Source organism: Malaclemys terrapin, chromosome 24 (assembly GCF_027887155.1).
Source record: "Malaclemys terrapin pileata isolate rMalTer1 chromosome 24, rMalTer1.hap1, whole genome shotgun sequence".
NCBI lineage: Eukaryota > Metazoa > Chordata > Testudines > Emydidae > Malaclemys > Malaclemys terrapin.
Window position 1 is genome coordinate 940658 of NC_071528.1, and position 22490 is coordinate 963147.

General features: G+C 49.2%; 1 protein-coding gene across 6 annotated transcripts in view; it reads left to right on the forward strand.

Annotated features, from left to right (window-relative positions):
* Positions 1–22490, forward strand: part of LOC128828881 (excitatory amino acid transporter 4-like) — a 119049-nt gene that overhangs the window by 87972 nt on the left and 8587 nt on the right. For all 6 annotated transcript variants that reach the window (XM_054013901.1, XM_054013900.1, XM_054013902.1 and 3 more), the window contains 2 exons: positions 18615–18848; positions 21169–21363. In XM_054013901.1, coding sequence (XP_053869876.1) covers positions 18615–18848; positions 21169–21363 — 429 coding nt within the window. The remainder of the gene's footprint in view (positions 1–18614; positions 18849–21168; positions 21364–22490) is intronic.

A 22490-nucleotide genomic window follows, 5' to 3' on the forward strand; every position in this document is an offset into this window, starting at 1 on the left:
CTATTCTTGGATTCTTTGTTGATTGAATCCTGTATCAGTTTTTCCATTATTTTGCCTTCATGTAAGGCTAACTGGCCTATAGTTACCCAGGTCATCCCACTTGCCTTTTTTGAATATTGGCACTCTTCCAGTGATCTGGAATTGTCCTGGTTTTCCAAAATGTATTAAAAATTAACATCAGCAGGCCAGAAATATCCTCAGCCAGCTCCTTAAGCATTCTTGGGTGCAAGTTAACTGGGCCTGCTAATTTAAAAATATTTATCCCTGGTAGATATTAACATCCCCCTCATTTACTAATCAGGTTGAAAGCACTTCATCATCCCTATGTGATACGAGTACATCATCCTGCCTCTTTCCAAATACAAAATAGAAATACTTATTGAACCGGGGCAGCGGAACAATGGGTGTAGGGGACTAGTGCTCCCTCAAGGGAAATATTTTTTTTGGGGGGGGGGCTCATGTATGTTTCTGTCCCTCGCAATGTTCCCCCCCACAATATCTCATGGAAATGACAGTGGGATTGAGAGGAGGGGCTGGAACATCCTATGAGATCAGGTCGGCCACGAGGAGCAGGTAGGAACACCAGTCCTGTGCCTGCCTTCCAACCACCGTAGGTCCTGGTGGAGACACTTGGCCCAGAGAGGGGCAGGAACATATGTGCCAGCTGTCAGAGTAGGGTGAGGGATGGGAGGAGCACAGGGCACTGGGCACCAGCTGCCAAGGAACTGCTGTAGGAATGCCAGTAGGAACTGCTGGGACACCCTTTCCCAGCCTGTTGCCAGCTGCCCCTCTCCCATCCCTCCCCGCACCAATTCTCAGTAGCTCAGCCTCGCTCCCCCTCCTATCCATCTGCTGCTTGCCCATTCACAGCAAGCTTCCGTACTGAACCCTTCTGCCTTTGTGCATCATTATTAACATGTTTACCATGTCCATCTAGTAATGGGCCTATACCATTACTTGAAGTGATTTTTTACCTAATATACTTAAATCTCTTCTTAACGTAAGAACAGCAATACTAGGTCAGATCAATGGTCCATCTAGCCCTGGATCCCGTCTTCTGACTGTGGCCAATGTCAGATGCTTCAAAGGGAAGGAACAGAACAGAGCCTTATCGAGTGATCCATCCCCTGTCGTCCAGTCCCAGCTTCTGGCAGTCAGAGGCTTAGCGACACTCAGAGCATGAGGTTCTTGGGTTATGTGAAGGGGTAAATGAAGCTTCCTTATTCACTTTCACTACACGGGTCACAATTTTTTTAGACCTCTGTCGTATCCCTCCTTAGTGGTCTCATTTCCAAGCTGAACAGTTCCAGTCTTTTTAATCTCTCCTCATATGGAAGTTGTTCCAGCTCTTAATAGTTTTTGTTGCCCTTCTCTGTATCTTTTCCAATTCCAATATATTTTTTTTAAATGGGGCAACCAGAACTGCATTCAAGGTGATGGCGTACCATGGATTTGTATAGTGGCATTGTGATATTTTCTGTCTTATTATCTTTCCCTTTCCTAGTGGTTCCTAACATTCTGTTAGATTTTTTGACTGCCACTGCAAATTGAGTGGATGTTTTCAGAGAACTATCCACAATGACTCCAAGATCTTTCTTGAGTGGTGTGGTGGGGCAGCTGCCCCACGCCCTGAGAGGGTGGGCTGCAGCAGGCCTAGGCGCCTGCGTAGACGCGTGGCCAATCAGAGAAGGGCTTACAGAGAGCCAATCAGAGGACAGATTGGGGCCAGCCAATCAGGGCCCAGCTCAGCCACATAAAAGACTGCTCAGAGTGAGAGCACTCAGTCTGTCCTAGGCCTTCAGAGGGGAAGGTCTGTCTCCAGAGCTGGGAGGCCAGCACCATGGACAGTGCAGTGCAAGCCAGCTTGAGAGAGTGGGAGAAGGCCCTACTCCATAGCCTGCCAGGTGGCAGGCCTGGGAGGAGGAGGCCTAGCGCGGAGAAGGGCTGTTGGGGAAGCGGTCCAGAGGACTAGTCAGGAGGAAGGAGGACAGTGAGACTGTTGCCAGAGGGCCTCTGGACTGGGACTCAAGAGTAGTGGGCGGGCCTGAGTCCCCCCCCCTTTTCCCCCCTTTTTGTGTTCTATTGTGCCATACACACAGCCATAGGCCGCAGGGAGCAGCCGGCTGGAACCATGCCAGGTCCTGGACTGTAAGGATCAGGCTTGAAGGTGTGGGGCTGTTGATTTTACACACACACCCCCCCCGCCCCGGAAGGGGGTGTGAATGGACAAAGGGACACTGTTGGAGGACAGTGTTCCAGAAGAGGATGCTGTGCGTGGGGAGCAACCCAAGTCTGCGCACCTACCAGAGGCGAGACGACAGGCGGGATGCCACCCGAAGGGGGTGCTCTACTGGTTCGAACTAATTCCCCGTGATGACCAGGAGGAGGCGCCGCAGTGGTGAGCCACAACCCTGTCACAAGTGGTAACCGCTAATTTAGACCCCATCATTTTATATGTATAGTTGACATTAGGTTTTCCAATGTGCATCACTTTGCATTTATCTACATTGATTTTATCTGCCATTTTGTTACCCAGTCACCCAGTTTTGTGAGATCCCTTTGTAACTCTTCAGTCACCTTTGGGCTTAACTATCTTGAGTAATTTTGTATTGTCTGCAAATTTTGCCACTTCCCTGTTTACCCCCTTTTCCAGATCAATTATGAATATGTTGAACAACTCTGGTCCCAGTACAGATCCCTGGGGCACAGTGCTATTTACCTCTTCACTCTGAAAACCACATATTCCTATCCTTTGTTTCCTATCTTTTAACCAGTTACTGATCTATGAGAGAACCTTCCTTCTTACTCCATGACAGCTTACTCTGTTTAAGAACCTTTGGGAAGGGACCTTGTCAAAGGCTTTCAGAAAGTCTAAGTGCACTCTGTCCACTGGATCACCCTTGTCCACATGCTTGTTGACTCCCTTAAAGAATTCTCATAGATTGATAAGGCACGATTTCCCTTTACAAAAACCATGTTGTCAAGTATCGGGGGGTAGCCGTGTTAGTCTGTATCCACAAAAACAGCAAGGAGTCCGGTGGCACCTTAAAGACTAACAGATTTATTTGGGCATAAGCTTTAGTGGGTAAAAAACCTCACTTCAGATGCATGGAGGGAAGATTACAGCTGCAGGCATTATATACTGACACATGGAGAGCAGGGAGTTACCTCACAAGTGGAGAACCAGTGTTGACAGGGCCAATTCGATCAGGGTGGATGTAGTCCACTCCCAATAATAGATGAGGAGGTGTCAATTCCAGGAGAGGCAAAGCTGCTTTTGTAATGAGCCAGCCACTCCCAGTCCCTATTCAACCCAAATTAATGGTGTTAAATTTGCAAATAAATTTTAGTTCTGATGTTTTTTTGTTCAAGTATAGCTATAGCTACTTTAAAATCTGCTATAAAATGTCCAGGGAGATTGAAGTGTTCTCCTACTGGCTTTTGTATGTTACCATTCCTGATGTCCGATTTGTGTGCATTTAGTCTTTTACGTAGGGACTATCCAGTTTGGCCAATGTACATGGCAGAGGGGCATTGCTGGCATATGATGGCCTATATAACATTAGTAGACGTGTAGGTGAATGAGCCCTTGATGGTGTGGCTGATGTGGTTGGGTCCTCTGGTGTTGCTAGAGTGGATATGGGGACAGAGTAGGCAACGAGGTTTGCTACAGGGATTGGTTCCATGTTGGTTCCATGTTGACTCTTGCTCAACAAATTATGTTACTTTTATGTGTCTGATAATTCTGTTCTTTACTGTAGTTTCAACTAATTTGCCTGGTACTGAAGTTAGGTTTACCAGCCTGTATTTGTCAGGAGCGCCCCTGGAGCCTTTTTAAAAAATGTGTCACATTAGCTACCCTCCAGACATCTGGTACAGAGGCTGATTTAAGCAATAGGTTACATACTACAGTTCTGCAATTTCACATTTGAGTTCCTTCAGAACTCTTGGGTGATACCATCTGGACCTGGTGACTTATTACTGGTTAATTTAACAATTTGATCCAAAAGCTCAATCTGCGACACTTCCTCAGATATGACATCTAATAAGAATGGATCAGGTGTGGGAATCTCCCTCCCATCTTCAGCAGTGAAGACTGATACAAAGAATTCATTTAGCATCTTCGCAATGACCTTATCTTTCTTCAGTGCTCCTTTAGCACCTCAATTGTCCAATGGCCCCACTGATTGTCCTTAGCCCTGCCAGCCATGGATTTTTCCCTGATGTCTTTACTTTCCTTATTAATTTTCTACCCTTTGTTGTATATATCTATTCCCCCTTTTTCCATTTGTTATATTATGCTTTTCTATTTCTAATCGCTGCCCTCACTTCCCCATTGAACCACGGATGGCCTTTTAGCCAAAGTTGTCCTCTTTCATGGGGAATTGTGGCTTTGGGGCATCTAATTAATGCTTAATCATAATCATAGAATATCAGGATTGGAAGGGACCTCAGGAGGTCCAACCCCCTGCTCAAAGCAGGACCAATCCCCAGACAGATTTTTACCCCAGTTCCCTAAATGGCCCCCTCAAGGATTGAACTCACAACCCTGGCTTTAGCAGGCCAATGCTCAATTCTTAGAGAACTCACCATTGTAATCCAGATTTTTCTCTCTACATTTTTCCTCACAGTCAACTTTGCTCAGACTTTTTCCTCAGTGTTGGGGAATTAGGCCCTTTGAAGTATGTATATTACTGGCTGGGCCTGTCCTCTGTTTACCCATATTGAATGTAACCAGGTCATGATCACTGGTCCTTAGACAATCACCAGCTCCCAGCCCTGTGATTAATTCATCCGTATCCAGTATAGCATTCCTTCATGTTGGATGCAATACCTTTTGTGTTAGAAAATTATCTATATTTTTTAGAATTCATGTTTTACTGCTGGCTGAATGCAACCTCCAGCGTATGTCTCCCAGATTGAAGTCCCTCATAACACACTTTTTCTGAACACACAACAGACAGAAGTAACTCATGCTGTTCTCTGTTTGATTCAGTGGTCTGGGCTTTGCTAATAGCACTTTGATCCATATGCATACAAGATGCTTGGGTCTGAGTTATCGATACCTCTAACACAGGTAATGGCATCTTTTGCCCACTCAGATCTTCCTAAACAGGTTATAAGCAGTGACTTTAACATTCCAGTCATGTGAATTGTCCTACCAGGTTTCAATAATACCAATCATATTGAATTTCTTCTCGATCAATGAGAATTTCCAATTCCTCTTGCTTGGTACCCAGACTCTTAGCTTTGGCACGAAAACAACTGAAATTTCTTCTCTTCTCATTCTTTGCCACATCAGTTCAATTTGTTCCCAGCGTACTGCATTTGAGTTTGTACCACATTTGCCTTCTTAGTATCCTCCCCTTACTAAGTGTTGCTAGCTTAATGTCCTCCTGGCTGCTCCAGCTAGTCTCCGATGAATGGGCCACTTCACACCTCTCAGCCACCTATGCTGCAGATTGATGTGCCGAGCCTCTTCCCCAGACACTAGGACCAGATTTGGGGCAGGGATTCTGCATCTCCAATCTTCTGCCTCCAGCTGGTTCATGCACTCCTCTCAGCCCCCCCTCCCCCTCCCGCCCTGCTTCTTTCCTCCTTTCTCATAGGCCCTCCAAGCTTACCAGGGCATGAAGTGGCAAGAAGAAGAGTGGAGCTGGTGTGTAGTGTCCGGAGCAGTGGGTGGGCTCAGAGCAGCAGGGGATGTCAGACTGCAATGGGCATAGTGCAGAGAATGTTGGATATGGAGCAGCATCAGAGTGGGGGGGGGGGGGGCGGGGGGAGTCTGAACAATTGCAGGGCATATGGGGTTTTGGAGCTGTTGGGGTATTAGAACAGTGCATGGAAGAGTGGGGAGAAAAGGAGCTGTGCAGAAGGGGATGCTGGGGTGGTTTTGTCAGTCTCCCAAAACTCTCACATCCATTCCCCCCCCAAGTTTGTCCACCTCTTCAAAAAAAAGTTCCCACTGACTCTATGCTAGTCCCTGCACTGCTGCTGCATCCTCACCCCTGCACCCACAGCTCCTCAGTGTGGGTCCTGTGCTGACACCTGCCTCTCTATGGGAAGAAGGGCAAAGCAGGGTGTGCTGGAGAGGCAGAGACAGGAGGTGATGCAGGGACAGTGAAGGGACTAATATGGAGCAGTGTGTTCTGTGGCCAGGATAATCATTGCCAAGGAGCCAGAGACAGTGAAGAGGGTGGGAGTACATGGGGGTGCAGAAAAAATATTCTTTTTAAAAACAAAAACCTTAATGCAGTGTTACAATTGGCCAGCAGTGCCCCATATCCTTCCAGAGTGTGGAGAGAGACTAAACAAAGAAACCTCTGAAAACTAGGAAATACAAAGTTAAGATACGTGCCACAACCCTTGTTAAGTTGTTCCAATGGTTAATTACCCTCACTATTAAAGATGTGTGCCTTATTGCTAGTCTGAATTTATCTGGCTTCAGCTTCCAGCCATTGGGTCATGTTAGACCTTTCTCTGCTAGAGTGCAGAGCCCTCTGGTATCAAATTTCTGTTCCCGTGTAGGTACTTAAAAATGTGTCTTGTTTGCCTGCGCCCAGCTTCCCAAGCGATCTAGATTACCCTGTGTCAATGCTCTGGCCTTTTTATCCAGATACTCCTGTACTGAGACTAATAACTTGTGATTGACTATGGCACCCTCCAGAAGGGTGTCCAGTCTGGATTTGAGGAGATCAAGAGGTAAAGACTCCACCACATCCCTTGGTAGTTTGTTAACCTTTAACCCATTCCCAGTGGCTGTTATCAACTCCGGCAGCTGGCACAGTTAAGGTTGCATTGCAGGGCTGGCATGTACCTTAACCTCTGAAAATCAGAAAATACAAAGTTTAGGTTTAGCCACTGTTCCCATTCTGGAAGGGCAGGAAGCATCACTGGGTAACTTTAACTCTGCATTAATGAAGTTTTGGGGCATTTAATATATATTTGCCCCTGGAGCTAAAAGTGTTGCTCATAGACTCATAGACATTAAGGTCAGAAGGGACCATTATGATCATCTGGTCTGACCCCCTGCATGCTGCAGGCCGCAAGACTCTTCCCTGGACTCTACCGTTTAAGTCCCCCATCCTGTGTTTTAGTGACTTCAATCGGCTGAGACCCTCCTGCTAGTGATCCCTGCCCCATGCTGCGGAGGAAGGCGAAAAACCTCCAGAGGCTCAGCCAATCTACCCTGGAGGAAAATTCCTTCCCGACCCCAAATATGGCGATCAGTAATACCCCGAGCATATAGGCAAGAGTCTCTAGCCTGACCCTCGTTGGCCATTATGCTGTTCATGTACCATTGCTTGGTTTTCCTTGGCTACTATGTTTTATCATTAAACCATTCCCTCCATAAACTTATCCAACTTAATCTTAAAACCAGACAGGTCCGTCGCCCCCACCGTTTCCCTCGGAAGGCCGTTCCAATATTTCACCCCTCTGATGGTCAGAAACCTTCGTCTAATTTCAAGCCTAGACTTCCCCCCGGCCAGTTTGTATCCATTCGTTCTCGTGTCCACATTAGTACTAAACTGGAATAATTCCTCTCCCTCCCTTGTATTAACCCCTCTGATATATTTAAAGATAGCAATCATATCCCCCCTCAGCCTTCGCTTTGTCAGACTAAACAACCCAAGCTCCTCTAATCTCTTTTCATACGACAGGTTTTCCATTCCTCTGATCATCTTAGTCGCCCTTCTCTGCACCCGTTCCAGTTTGAGTTCATCTTTTTTAAACATTGGAGACCAGAACTGCACACAGTACTCCAAATGAGGTCTCACCAGCGCCTTATACAACGGAAGCAGGACCTCCCTATCTCTACTAGATATACCTCGCCTAATACATCCCAAGACCGCATTGGCTTTTTTCACCGCCACGTCACATTGCCGACTCATAGTCCTCCTGCGGTCCACAAGGACCCCTAGGTCCTTCTCCTCTTCCGTTACTTCTAACCAATGCGTCCCCATCTTGTAACTAAAATTGTTGTTATTCGTCCCCAAGTGCATCACCTTACACTTTTTACTATTAAATTTCATCCTATTTCTGATACTCCAATTCACAAGCTCATTCAAGTCTCCCTGCAGAGTATCCCTATCCCCCTCCGAGTTTGCAACTCCTCCCACCTTCGTATCATCCGCAAACTTTATCAGCCCACTCTTGCAATCGGTCCCGAGGTCAGTTATAAATAGATTAAATAAGATGGGTCCCAAAACCGAACCTTGAGGCACTCCACTAGTAACCTCCCTCCAACCCGACAATTCACCCTTTAATACGACCCGCTGCATTCTCCCCATTAACCAATTCCCTATCCACCTCTGGATTTTCATATCGATCCCCATGTTTTTCATTTTAACCAATAGTTCCTCATGGGGTACTGTATCAAACGCTTTACTGAAATCCAGGTATATTAGGTCCACCGCATTTCCCTTATCTAATAAGTCCGTTACTTTCTCAAAGAAGGAGATCAGATTCGTTTGGCACGATCTGCCCTTCGTAAAACCATGCTGTAATTTATCACATTTGCCATTAACTTCAAGGTCCTCAACTAGTTTCTCTTTCAGAATCTTCTCCAGTACCTTGCACACTACTGATGTTAAACTAACAGGCCTATAGTTACCCGGGTCACTTTTTTTCCCTTTCTTGAAAATAGGAACCACATTGGCTATTCTCCAGTCTAACGGGACTACCCCCGAGTTTACAGATTCATTAAATATAGTCGCTAATGGGCCTGCTATTTCCCGCGCCAATTCCTTCAATATTCTCGGATGAAGATCGTCCAGTCCACCCGACTTAGTCCCATTAAGGCGTTCTAGTTTTGTTTCTACCTCGGATGCGGTAATCCCCCATCCCGTATGCCCCTCTGTAACGGTGCTAGTATCCCTAATACCTTCATTGGCCTCATTAAACACCGATGCAAAATATTCATTGAGATATTGCGCCATGCCTAGATTATCTTTAATCTCCTCTCCGGCTATAGTCTTCAGCGGTCCCACTTCTTCTTTCTTTGCTTTCTTCCTATTTATATGGCTGTAAAACCTCTTACTATTACTTTTAATTCCCCTCGCTAAGTCCAACTCTTCCCGGCCTTTGGCCTTTCTCACTCTATCTCTACATTCTCTGACTTCACTAAGGTAAGTTTCCTTACTGATCCCTCCCCTCTTCCACTCTTTGTACGCTTTCTGTTTTTTCCTAATCGCCCCTTTCAGCCGGTCGCTCATCCTGCTCGGTCTAAGTCTCTTGCTTAGTAATCTTTTTCCCTTTTTGGGGATACAGGCCTCTGACAGCTCTTGCATCTTTAACTTAAAGTAATCCCAGGCTTCTTCTGCCTTTAGGTCATAGAATCATAGAATCATAGAATAATAGAGTTGGAAGGGACCTCAAGAGGTCATCTAGTCCAACCCCCTGCTCAAAGCAGGACCAATTCCCAGCTAAATCATCCCAGCCAGGGCTTTGTCAAGCCGGGCCTTAAAAACCTCCAAGGAAGGAGACTCCACCACCTCCCTAGGTAACGCATTCCAGTGTTTCACCACCCTCCTAGTGAAATAGTTTTTCCTGATATCCAACCTGGACCTCCCCCACTGCAACTTGAGACCATTGCTCCTTGTTCTGTCATCTGCCACCACTGAGAACAGCCGAGCTCCATCCTCTTTGGAACCCCCCTTCAGGTAGTTGAAGGCTGCTATCAAATCCCCCCTCATTCTTCTCTTCTGGAGACTAAACAATCCCAGTTCTCTCAGCCTCTCCTCATAAGTCATGTGCTCCAGACCCCTAATCATTTTTGTTGCCCTCCGCTGGACTCTTTCCAATTTTTCCACATCCTTCTTGTAGTGTGGGGACCAAAACTGGACACAGTATTCCAGATGAGGCCTCACCAATGTCGAATAAAGGGGAACGATCACGTTCCTCGATCTGCTGGCAATGCCCCTACTTATACAGCCCAAAATGCCGTTAGCCTTCTTGGCAACAAGAGCACACTGTTGACTCATATCCAGCTTCTCGTCCACTGTGACCCCTAGGTCCTTTTCAGCAGAACTGCTACCTAGCCATTCGGTCCCTAGTCTGTAGCAGTGCATGGGATTCTTCCGTCCTAAGTGCAGGACTCTGCACTTGTCCTTGTTGAACCTCATCAGGTTTTTTTCAGCCCAATCCTCTAATTTGTCTAGGTCCCTCTGTATCCGATCCCTACCCTCTAGTGTATCTACCACGCCTCCTAGTTTCGTGTCATCTGCAAACTTGCTGAGAGTGCAGTCCACACCATCCTCCAGATCATTAATAAAGATATTAAACAAAACCGGCCCCAGGACCGACCCTTGGGGCACTCCACTTGAAACCGGCTGCCAACTAGACATGGAGCCATTGATCACTACCCGTTGAGCCCGACGATCTAGCCAGCTTTCTATCCACCTTACAGTCCATTCATCCAGCCCATACTTCTTTAACTTGGTGGCAAGAATACTGTGGGAGACAGTATCAAAAGCTTTGCTAAAGTCAAGAAATAACACATCCACTGCTTTCCCCTCATCCACAGAGCCAGTTATCTCATCATAGAAGGCAATTAGGTTAGTCAGGCACGACTTCCCCTTCGTGAATCCATGGTGACTGTTCCTGATCACTTTCCTCTCCTCTAAATGTTTCATAATTGATTCCTTGAGGACCTGCTCCATGATTTTTCCAGGGACTGAGGTGAGGCTGACTGGCCTGTAGTTCCCCGGATCCTCCTTCTTCCCTTTTTTAAAGATGGGCACTACATTAGCCTTTTTCCAGTCATCTGGGACCTCCCCCGATCGCCATGAGTTTTCAAAAATAATGGCTAATGGCTCTGCAATCTCACCCGCCAACTCCTTTAGCACCCTCGGATGCAGCGCATCCGGCCCCATGGACTTGTGCACGTCCAGTTTTTCTAAATAGTCCCGAACCACTTCTTTCTCCACAGAGGGTTGGCCACCTTCTCCCCGTGCTGTACTGCCCAGTGCAGCAATCTGGGAGCTGACCTTGTGCGTGAAGACAGAGGCAAAAAAATCATTGAGTACATTAGCTTTTTCCACATCCTCGGTCACTAGGTTGCCTCCCTCATTCAGTAAGGGGCCCACACTTTCCTTGATTTTCTTCTTGTTGCTAACATACCTGAAGAAACCCTTCTTGTTACTCTTAACATCTCTTGCTAACTGCAACTCCAAGTGTGATTTGGCCTTCCTGATTTCACTCCTGCACGCCTGAGCAATATTTTTATACTCCTCCCTGGTCATTTGTCCAATCTTCCACTCCTTATAAGCCTCTTTTTTGCGTTTGAGATCAGCAAGGATTTCACTGTTTAGCCAAGCTGGTCGCCTGCCATATTTACTATTCTTTCTACACATCGGGATGGTTTGTTCCTGCAACCTCAATAAGGATTCTTTAAAATACAGCCAGCTCTCCTGGACCCCTTTGCCCTTCATGTTATTCTCCCAGGGGATCCTGCCCATCTGTTCCCTGAGGGAGTCAAAGTCTGCTTTTCTGAAGTCCAGGGTCCGTATTCTGCTGCTCTCCTTTCTTCCTTGTGTCAGGATCCTGAACTCTACCATCTCATGGTCACTGCCTCCCAGGTTCCCATCCACTTTTGCTTCCCCTACTAGTTCTTCCCTGTTTGAGCAGCAGGTCAAGAAAAGCTTTGCCCCTAGTTGGTTCCTCCAGCACTTGCACCAGGAAATTGTCCCCTACACTTTCCAAAAATTTCCTGGATTGCCTGTGCACCCAGCAGATATCAGGGTGATTAAAGTCTCCCATGAGAACCAGGGCCTGTGATCTAGCAACTTCTGCTAGTTGCCAGAAGAAAGCCTCGTCCACCTCGTCCCCCTGGTCTGGTGGTCTATAGCAGACTCCAACCACGACATCACCCTTGTTGCTCACACTTCTCAACTTTATCCAGAGACTCTCAGGTTTTTCTGCAGTATCATACCGGAGCTCTGAGCAGTCATACTCCTCTCTTACATACAACGCAACTCCCCCACCTTTTCTGCCCTGCCTGTCCTTCCTGAACAGTTTATATCCATCCATGACAGTACTCCAGTCATGTGAGTTATCCCACCAAGTCTCTGTTATTCCAATCACATCATAGTTCCCTGACTGTGCCAGGACTTCCAGTTCTCCCTGCTTGTTTCCCTTAATACGTTTGCCCAATCCACTTCCCTTACCAGTCCCCTTAATTTGTTAAAATTGGCCTTTTTAAAATTATAAACCCTAGTTTTTGACTTAATTCTGGTACTCTTTCCATTTAGTTTAAAGCAAATTAGCTCATGATCACTGGAGCCCAAGTTGTCCCCCACTACCACTTCCTCAACAAGGTCCTCACTACTTACCAGAATCAAATCTAAAATGGCCTCCCCCCTCGTCGGCTCAGCTACCACTTGATAAAAGAATTGATCCGCAAGCACATCTAGGAACATCTGAGCCCTATTATTGCTACTAGCGTTTGTTCCCCAATCTATATCCGGGAAGTTAAAGTCCCCCATAATTACACAGTTTCTATTAGTATTTACCTCCCTTAATACATTAAACAATTCCTTATCCATATCCTGGGTCGATCCCGGCGGTCTATAGCACACCCCAAGCACTATCCCCGTAGAGGCTCTAGTAGTACTTTTACCCAGCTTGAGTATCGCCCAGACGGACTCTGTGTTATCTATTCCATCCACTATTATTTCTTTACAGCTTATTTCACTATTGACATACAATGCCACCCCCCCACCTTTACCTTTATCCCGGTCTTTCCTAAACAGCGCATACCCCTCCATACCTGCGTTCCAGTCGTGACCGCCATTCCACCACGTTTCAGTTATTCCTACGATATCCGGTTTCAATTCTCGGACCAAGAGCTCCAATTCCTCCATTTTATTACCTAGGCTTCTCGCATTGGTGTACAAACAGCCTAATGTATGTCGTTTAGCCTGTCTCCCATTACTAGCACTGTATGTTGCGGGCCTCTTTGTGTTCGTCCCCCCTTTCCCTCCTATGTCCAATCTCATCTCCCCGGCTATGTTTCCTCTTGTTACACTCAGCTTTTCAATACCGGAAACTGGCGTGGAGATTAACTGTGCATCTCCCAACCATCTCCCCAAACTTCCTAGTTTAAAGCTCTTTTGATAAGATGAGCCAGCCTCCCTCCCAGAAGTCTTTCCTTCCCTACTCAGGTGAAGCCCATCCCGCGAGAACAGGTGTCTGTCCCCGAAAGCCTCCCAGTGGCCATACATCCCAAAGCCCTCCTTATAGCACCACTCCCTTAGCCAACTATTTATCCTCACAATCCTATCAGCCCTTTGCTGCCCTTCCCTCGGAACAGGCAGAATCCCACTAAAGAGAACCTGAGCCTCTATCTCCTTGAGAGTCTTCCCCAGCCTGGCATAATCTCCCTTGATTCTCTCTAACGAGAACCTAGCTGTGTCATTCGTTCCTACATGAAGGATTATCAAGGGGTTCTTACCTGCTCCTTTTAGGATCCTTTTCAACCGCAGGTCCACATCGCGTATCTTTGCACCCGGTAGACAGCACACCCTTCTGTTCTCCGGGTCCGCCCTGGTCACAGGCCTGTCCAATCTCCTCAGTAAAGAGTCTCCAATTACATACACCTGCCGTCGCCTGGCAACAGTGCGATCTAGTAATCTAGTCTCCGATCCCTCTAGTCCTGACCTGTGTCTGCTCCTATCTTCCCTTATGCTCCCCCTTATGCCTTCCTGTAAATTCTGGTGGCCCATAATTGGTGCTGTCTCCATCAACTCCTCCCCCCTCTCTCTCGGACTAGCAGCTCTTCTCTTCTTCCTCACCCTCCCACCTTCAGTCACCACCTGCTGCCCCTCTACCTCGTTATCCAAACACTCAAACCTATTCCTGAGTTCTATTCCCCCCTCACTGGCCCTCCTTTTCCTTGGCCTACTTCTCACAGTCACATGCTTCCACTTCCCTGGATCTCCTCCTTCCATTCCCCTCTCGCTGTCATCTACTACTGCCTCCTCCTGCACCCTAGAGCCTTCCCCTTCAGCCCCGCCTTGCCCATCCTCCATCAGCTGCTCAAACCCCCGCCTAAACTCCACCAGGGTCTCTACCTGCATCACCAGCCCCTTAATCTTTTCCTCCAGTAACACTATCAGGCGACACTTCATACACACATACCTTTGTTCCGGGTCTCCTGCTAGGACTATATACATACCACAGCTTCCACATGCGGCCATCTGCATTCTGTCTGCTGCTGCTGCTTGGCTCATGGCGGCTGCAGTCTCTGCCCACAGCACCTGGGGACACAGAGCACACGACACACCCCGCCCTCCTGCCTCCCCCTTTACCTCCCTCTCAAACTCCCCTGTTAGCCACCCTGTTGGCTGCCGCTGCTCGCAGCTGTACCGCTGCCTGGCTGGGCGGCCGCTTTTATGGGCCCCTTGATCAGCCAAGCCCCGCCCCCTGCTCAGGGCTCGGCGTCCGTCCCAGCACCCAGCCCCTGCCGGCCCCTACAAACAAACACACAAGAACACCCAAGAACACACAGGACAGATGCAAATACAGGTACCTTCTCCTCCAATGAGAACTGGTAGCAGTAGTAGGCAGTTATCCTCTATATGGATCCACCAATAGAGGGGTGTGTGACACACGTTTTATCAGTGGACAATACATTGCTTGCCACACAGCAGTAGAATGTTGGGTATCAGGACTCTTGGGTTCTGTTTCTGAGCCTGGGACAGGAGTTGCTAGAGCAGTTGTTACAGCCAAGAGCCAAGTGCATAGGTTCAGCAGACTCTAGTTGAAAGGATGAGTGACTGAATCTTGGATCTGGATATTAGACATCTGGCATCTGTTCCTAATTGCCAGGAGTCCTGTTCACTGTAAAATGGGGGGATGATACCAGTCTCCCTAAGGCAAGGGTCTAAAGCCTTGCCCAGCGAAAAGGGCTGGGAACTCAAAGTGGTGCATACAACATGGGGAAGTCTATGAGACCTTGTCTTGACAGCTAAAGAGGAACTGAGCACAGAACTAAAAATGAATGGTAGCTTAGGCACAAGTGATCATGACTTGCCACATTTATAATGTGCAAACAATAGAGTTCAGACCAGTGATATCAATACTTGGTGCTTTAAAAGGGCCAGTTTCACAAAGCTGAAAACAATTATGAGGCAAGTCAGATGGGAGGAAGAATTGAATCAGAAAAAAGTGAATGACTGTGAATTAAGACCACTTTACAAGGCTATGTCTACACTACAGACCTTACAGGGGCACAGCCCTATCGCTGCAGCGGCACTGCTGTAAGGTCTCCCATGTGGCTGCTCTCCCGCCGGCATAATTAAACCACCCCAACGAGCAGCAGTAGCTCTGTCAGCAGGAGAGTGTCTCCCGCCAACATAGTGCTGCCCACACCGGCGCTTTTGTCTGTGAAACTTATGTCTGTTGGGGTGTGTTTTTTCGTACCCCTGATTCAAAGTTTTAATGATAAAAGTGCTAGTGTAAACATAGCTCTAGTTGCCCCAAAAGCAACAATTCCCCAGTCAAGGAAGAGGCCATATTGGTTAACAAAGGACACTTTTATTAAAAATTGAGATAGTTGTAAAATGAACACAGTACACATTAAATAGATTAAAAACTGACTAACTGATGGGTCTCAATGTCACTGTAAATGGGGAATCATTGAGTAGGTGTGTTTCTAGTGGGGGTCCACAGGAATCAGTTCTTGGCCCTACGCTACTTAACATTCTTATCAATAACCTGAAAGAAGACATAAAATCATTGATGATAAAGTTTGCAAATGACCCAAAAATTGGGGAGTGGTAAATACTGAAGAGGTCAGATCTGGATCACTTGGGAAGCTGGGAGCAAGCAAAGTATACTTTTAATACAGCAAAATGTATATGTGTACATCTGGGAACAAAGAATGGAGGCAATCCTTCCAGGATGGAGAACACTATCCTGGGAAGCAGTGACTCTGAAAAAGATTTGGGGGTCATGGTAGAGGTGGACAATCAGCTCCCAGTGCGACGCTGTGCTCAAAAGGGCTAATGCAATCCTTAGGTGCATAAGCAAGGGAAATCTCAAGTAGGAGTAGAGAGGTTATTTTACCTCTGTATTGGCATGGGTGTGACTGTTGCTGGAATCCCATGTTCAGTTCTGGTGCCCACAAATCAAGAAGGATGTTGGTAAATTGGAGCGGGTTCAGAGAAAAGCCATTAGAATGATTAAAGGATAAGAGAACCTGCCTTGTAGTGATAGATTCAAGGAGCTCAGTCTATTATAACAAAGAAAAGGTTACGGTGCAACTTGATTACACTCTAAATACCTACATAGGAAACAAATATTTGATAATGGGCTTTTCAGTTGAGTACAGAAGGTCTAACACTATCCAATGGCTGGACATTGAAGATAGCCCCATTCAGATTGAAAATAGGGCACACAGTTTTAATGGTGAGAGTAATTAACCATTGGAACAATTTACTATGGGGTGTGGTGGATTCTCTATCATAAACAATTTTAAAATCAAGATTGGTTTTTTCTAAGGGGTCTGCTCTAGGAGTTCTCCTGGGGCTGTTCTTTGGCCGGTGCTCTACAGGAAGTCAGACTAAATGATCACAATGGTCTCTTCTGGCCTTGGAAGCTATGAATAGGTGACAGCATTGACTGGCGATTCTGAGCCTTGAACTCCTGGCTCCTAGCTCAGGGCACCTCGGCTGGTGTGTATTTTGTGGGGAAGGGACCCTCAGACTGTTGGAGAATGGAGATTGAAGGAGGCAGGCCTGTCCTACAAAATTCAGGACCCCAAACTCATGGACCCACCAAAAATGTTGCTCTAAAGCCAACTCTGGAGTCAGGACTCCTGGTTCTTATCTTCCTCTCAGCAACTGGGTCACTCTGTGATGCTGGGCAAATCCCATAACCTCTGTGTGGCTCAGGTTGACCATCTGTTCAGTGCTGTGATGGCTTTGCATGGAAGGATTAAGAGCACAGTGTTTCCTTTCACAGGTGGGATGTGGGGTTTCCCTTTCCCCTGGATTAATGGAATGTGCTGGACTGGAAGGCCTGGTCTCTCTGCTGAGACTATTTTGTGTGATGGTTTTGTTGGGAAATAGCCACTTGCCCACTGCATTGGGACCATCACAGTGATTCAGAAGGGAAGGCTCCTTGCAGCACCTGCAACACTGAGCCACGTCCTTAAACAGGAATGCACCGAGTCAAGCTAGTGCATGCAGCTTGTGAGGAGCCCGTTCTTCTCATGCGGGGCTAGAACCAATAACTCCCTCCTCTGATCACTGACATCAGTCATTTGGCTTCGAAATGCTTTGCTCTCATACATGCCCAGCTGAAGGAAAGGGCACATTCAATGACTGCAACCTGAGTTGCAGGAGATTTCTACTATGCAAGGGCCAGGGTGAGTAGGGGAGAGCTATGGCAAAGGGAGTTGCCAAGGGGCATTGGGGCAGACAAGCCCCTAAAACTATCCAAATCAGGTCAAAATCTCCGAAGGACAGGCTTCCTCCAGGGAGCCCTAGCTGCTGCCTCCTGCTGGGAATGTGCTTTCATGCTGATTCCGGGAGGGGCAGAGGAAAGCAAGATGCCTGAACTTTTTACAAACTTCCCCCGGCTGAGTGTGAGCCCTGAGCCTCTTGAATGTGAACGTTTGACTAGGAGTCCCTGGGGTGAGCCCTGAGTCATGAGTGTAAGCCTCAAAGCCACAGTCTGAGCTCTGAGTGGGAGCCGGGAGTCCTGAGAGGGACTCTGAGAACCTGAAGGGTGTGTCCATGGAGCCGTGGTTCTTTTGTCTAATCTTTCCCTAACTTCACCTTCCTGTGATCTCTTCCATCTCAGGGCTAGGGCGCCTCCTGCTGGCAGGCAGTCCTGCACTCACAAGAAGGATCAAAGCCAGGAGCCCTGCGCTCATGAGATGGGAGCCCTGCGCTGCCAGGATGGGATGGGACCTGGGAGCCCTGTGCTCGTGGGATGGGATCAGGGCTGGGAGCCCTAGCTAGGAAGCACTGTAGGGTGAGACGGGAATGGAGGAGCAGAGAGGGCAGGGTCCAATGCAGGAGAGTTGTAAGGGTTGATGCAAACATAATTCAGATAAAATGTTTCCTGACCAGTCCCTCCTTTTACTTCTCTGCTTGGACCCAAGTTCAGCAGCATTAGCAACACTTGCTCCTCTGAGTCCCACTGATATTTCAAGAAGTGTTTACATGAAAATATCTGCATAGCCAGTGTTTCCATGATGCTTCTGCCTGCCTCTCGCCCCGAGTTAATGCTACCTTCTGGGTGGAGGGGCTTGGCTGGGAGGGGACAGAAAAGGATTTGGGGAGCCCGTCATGCAGAGGCCTGTGCCGTCATGGAGGGGTGGATTTCAGTGGAGCAGCAATCCCACCCTGTGCCCCAGCAGGGAACTGAGGCCACTGACCGACAAACAGACATTGCTTGGTCATTTGAATCCACAGGCAGCTCTCTCTGCTCTCCCTGCAGCTTCCAGGAGTGGGCAGCCATAGCCCCATCTGCCAACTCCGTGAGTGGCCTGTGTCTTTGGGTGCCCCAACCTCCTGTGACTCTGTCCGGAGCAGGGGAGCTGATACAGTTATGTGCGAGTCTGGAGGCCAGTTCTAAGCCCTAGTCCCTGTGTCCCGTGACAGGTACGCTCCAGTCGGGATCCTATTCTTAATCGCTGGCAAGATTCTGGAGATGGACGACTTAGCAGTGATGGGGGGCCAGCTGGGAATGTACACGCTCACCGTCATCGTGGGGCTGCTCATACATTCCCTGTGTGTCCTGCCTCTGCTGTACTTCATCGTCACCCACAAGAACCCGTGGGTGTTCATCGCAGGCCTTCTGCAGGCCCTCATCACCGCATTGGGCACCTCTTCAAGGTATGCTGCTTCCCAGGCAGACTGCGCTGGGCAGGGGCACTGCAGCCCGTGGGTAGGATTGCCAGGCATCCGGAATTCCTGGTTGAAAAAGGACCCTAGTGGCTCCGGTCAGCACTGCAGCCCAGGCTGTTAAAAGTCCGGTCGGTGACACAGCGGGGCTAAGGCAGGCTCTGCACAGCTCCCGTAAGCAGCTGGCATGTCCCTGCAGCCCCTAGGCACAGGGGTGATCAGGGAAGCTCCGCGCACTGCCCTCACCCCGAGCACCAGCTCTGCAGCTCCCGTTGGCCAGGAACCACACCAATGGGAGCTGCAGGGGCGGCGCCTGTGGATGCAGGCAGCGTGCACCGTGCAGAGCCGCCTGGCTGCACCTCCGCCTAGTGGCCAGATATGCCGGCCGCTTCCAGGAGCAGCATGGAGCCATGGCAGGCAGAGAGCCTGCCTTAGGCCCACTGCGCCACTGACTGGGAGCCATCTGAGGTAAGTGCTGCCTGGCTGGAGCCAAAACCCGCTGTCCCAGCCTGGAACCCTCTCCCACACCCTCCCTCCCGGAGTCTGCACCCTGCACCCCTACCCCAGCCCGGAGACCCATCATTTCTGGCCCCACCCTGGAGCCCACACCCCCCAGCCCGGAGCCCATATCCCCTCCCACAGTCCAACTCCTTGCCCCAGCCCAGTGAAAGTGAGTGAGGGTGGGGGAGAATGAGCAATGGAGGAAGGGGGGCTGGATTGAGTGGGGGGGCAGCGCCTCAGAGAATGGGCAGGCCCTCAGGGGAGGGGCAGGGCAGAGGCGTGGCAGGGGTGTTTGGTTTTGTGCAATTAGAAAGTTAGCCCTCCCCCATGGGTAGAGTTGCCGGGGAGCTAATTAGACATGATGGGACACATGCTCAGAAGCTCCCGTTATTCTCAGTGGATGCTGAACTCTTGCCACCACCAGGCCATGGTGTGGGAGTCCCAGCTTCTTGCCCTAGAACCCAGTCCCAAGCCCAGCAAAGTCCCATGGCCTTCCTTGGGCCCTGGATTGGGGCTGTGATCATGAGGGCATGCTGCCTCCATCTACGTGCATTAGTGAATGTCCCAGCCCTCTAAGGGGGCTTATGTACCTGTCTGGGAAGGAAAGTGGTGGCGACTTAGCTGCTGGCCCCGGACTGCATGCCTGAGCTCAGGGCCCAAACTCACATAGCACTGGCCTGGCCTGGGGGAGACTCTCAGCATGTCACACACACACACACACACACACACGCACTCTTATAGACATGTAGTAACACACACAAACGCACACACACCCACATGTGCACTCATGCACATGCACTCATGCACATGCACTCTCACACTCGCTTTCACGCACTCACACATGCACATTCACATGCTCTCACACACATGCTCACATGCATGCACTCACAATCCTATTCACACATGCTCTCACAAACGCACTCTCACTCTCACACACAATCACACATGCACATGTGCTTTCACACGCATGCACTCACACATGCTCTCACATGTTCTCACGCATACACACTCACATACATTCATTCACACAGTTATGCACTCACACATGCTCTCATACACACGCACTCACACACACTCTCACATGTGCTCACACTCACACAAGACAAGGCTGTCTAGTCTTTCTCAGTGATTGGGGAGAAGGTCCTCAAGACCCTTGTCTAAGACTGGTGCAAAGAAGCTCAGGATGGTGCCACCCTCCTGCAGAACAAACAGCTTTCTGTGGAACCCACTGCTAGGCCCGCTCCTGGCCTGACACCATCACTCCCAGCCAGCAGCAGAGCTGGGAGTCCTGACACTCTCAGGCAGCTGCAATGTGCACGATACTATCAAGAGACCCACTCAGCCTGCACCCCATCCCAGCAGCCACTTCTGACCTCCCCCTCTACACCTTGCAGGGCAAGAAAACACGGATGTGGGATAATAAACCAGGAAAGGGCCAAGCATGCTGGAGTGCGTGGCCTTTGCTATTGCCTAGAGGAAGGCAGCATGGTCTACTGGTTAGAGCTCTGGGAGTCAGGAAACCTAGGTTCTGTTCTTGGCTCTGAGCTTAACTCTCCATGTCATCTTGGGCAAGTCCCTTTCCACTTTTGTGCCTCACTCTACAATACAGAGGTTCTTGGAGGCACCATGCCAGGGGCCAAGCCCTTGGTACTTCCCCTCCCCCCCCCCCCCCCCCCCCCAGCGTAGGCTCCAGTAGCCTTCAGGGCCTATTTCTGAGGGAGTGGGGTCACAAAACTCCTTCGGCCAGAGCCCACTCCCTGGTGCAGAGGTTGGGTGTGGCTTTTTCATGGTGTTTGGGGTTTCCTTTCAGCTCGGCCACGCTCCCCATTACATTCAGGTGCTTGGAAGAAAACAACGGGGTGGACAGGCGCATCACCAGGTTCGTCCTGCCTGTAGGCGCGACCATTAACATGGATGGCACGGCTCTATATGAGGCCCTGGCAGCCATCTTCATCGCACAAGTCAACAACTACGAGCTCGACTTCGGGCAAATCATCACAATCAGGTGACTGGGCCCAAGAATCTGCCACTGAGAGGGAGTCTGGCATTGGGGGACTGCCAGGGCTTGACGGCTGACCCCAAAAGGATCAGGCACCTAGTCTGCTTCCAAAAGGGACTGAGAGGGGGAAACAACAAATTCAGTCTAGAGAGGGCCCCACCACAGAGACCCCACCTACCTCATCCCTTCCCCATTCTGTCCATCTCCACCACGTTCCTAATGCAGTCCCTATAGTAGTGAGGTGCCCTGATTGTCTGGAGATGAACAGAGGGGAGGAGCTGGCTGCCCCATCCCTCAGAGCCCAGAAATCTCCCTTTGAAATGGGTGAGTGCAGGGGAGGGCACATGCTGCTGCTGGGACACCGTAGACCAGAGTATGGATTCAGGAAGCAGCCCAGGTTCATGGCCACTGCAAGTGTGCACTGTGCTGCACACCTGACTAGTCACTGCCCACAGGGATGGCAGGGGCCTGCTTGGTGACCGAGGCCAGAGAGCTGTTGAAACTGCAGCTGATGGGATTTGAGCACCTTTGTGATACACTGAATTGATTATCCCTGCTACCTGCCTCTTTGGGTGACACTGGCTCTGTGAACCGGTGCTGGACTAAATTGGCACATAGGAGAACTCCTGCCTCTCAAGTTTGCAGGAGGGTTCTTCACCCCATGGCAGGGGCTGGGAGTTTGACTCCCCTGGGCTAGGTTGTTCCATTCAGTCCCGGCTCGGGTGGATTGTGCTGTGGCTCTCCTTTGTAAAAAGGGATGAGATAGCACCAGGATCTGAGCAGTCCTGCACTTTGTGGAGTTTGAACTCCACACCAAAGGTCATAGTTCCAGCCCCTCTACAGGCTGCATGTTTATATCCCAGATCTTTCCAGCTGCTGACCAGTCTCTGTCCATAAGTCCCTTCTGAGCCATTTCTCACTCTGGAATCCTAACCCAAAGCCAGGGAAACTGCTTCCCTGCAGGGCCTGCCTTAAAACTTGAGACCCTTTCGGGTATGTCTATACTGCCATTAGACACCTGTGGCTGCCCCATGCCATAGAACAGGGGTGGGGAACCTACAGCCCGTTGGCCAGATCCATCCCGTTGCTTAATTTCCTCCAGCCCTTGCATCCCATTGTTTGGGGAGGCACAG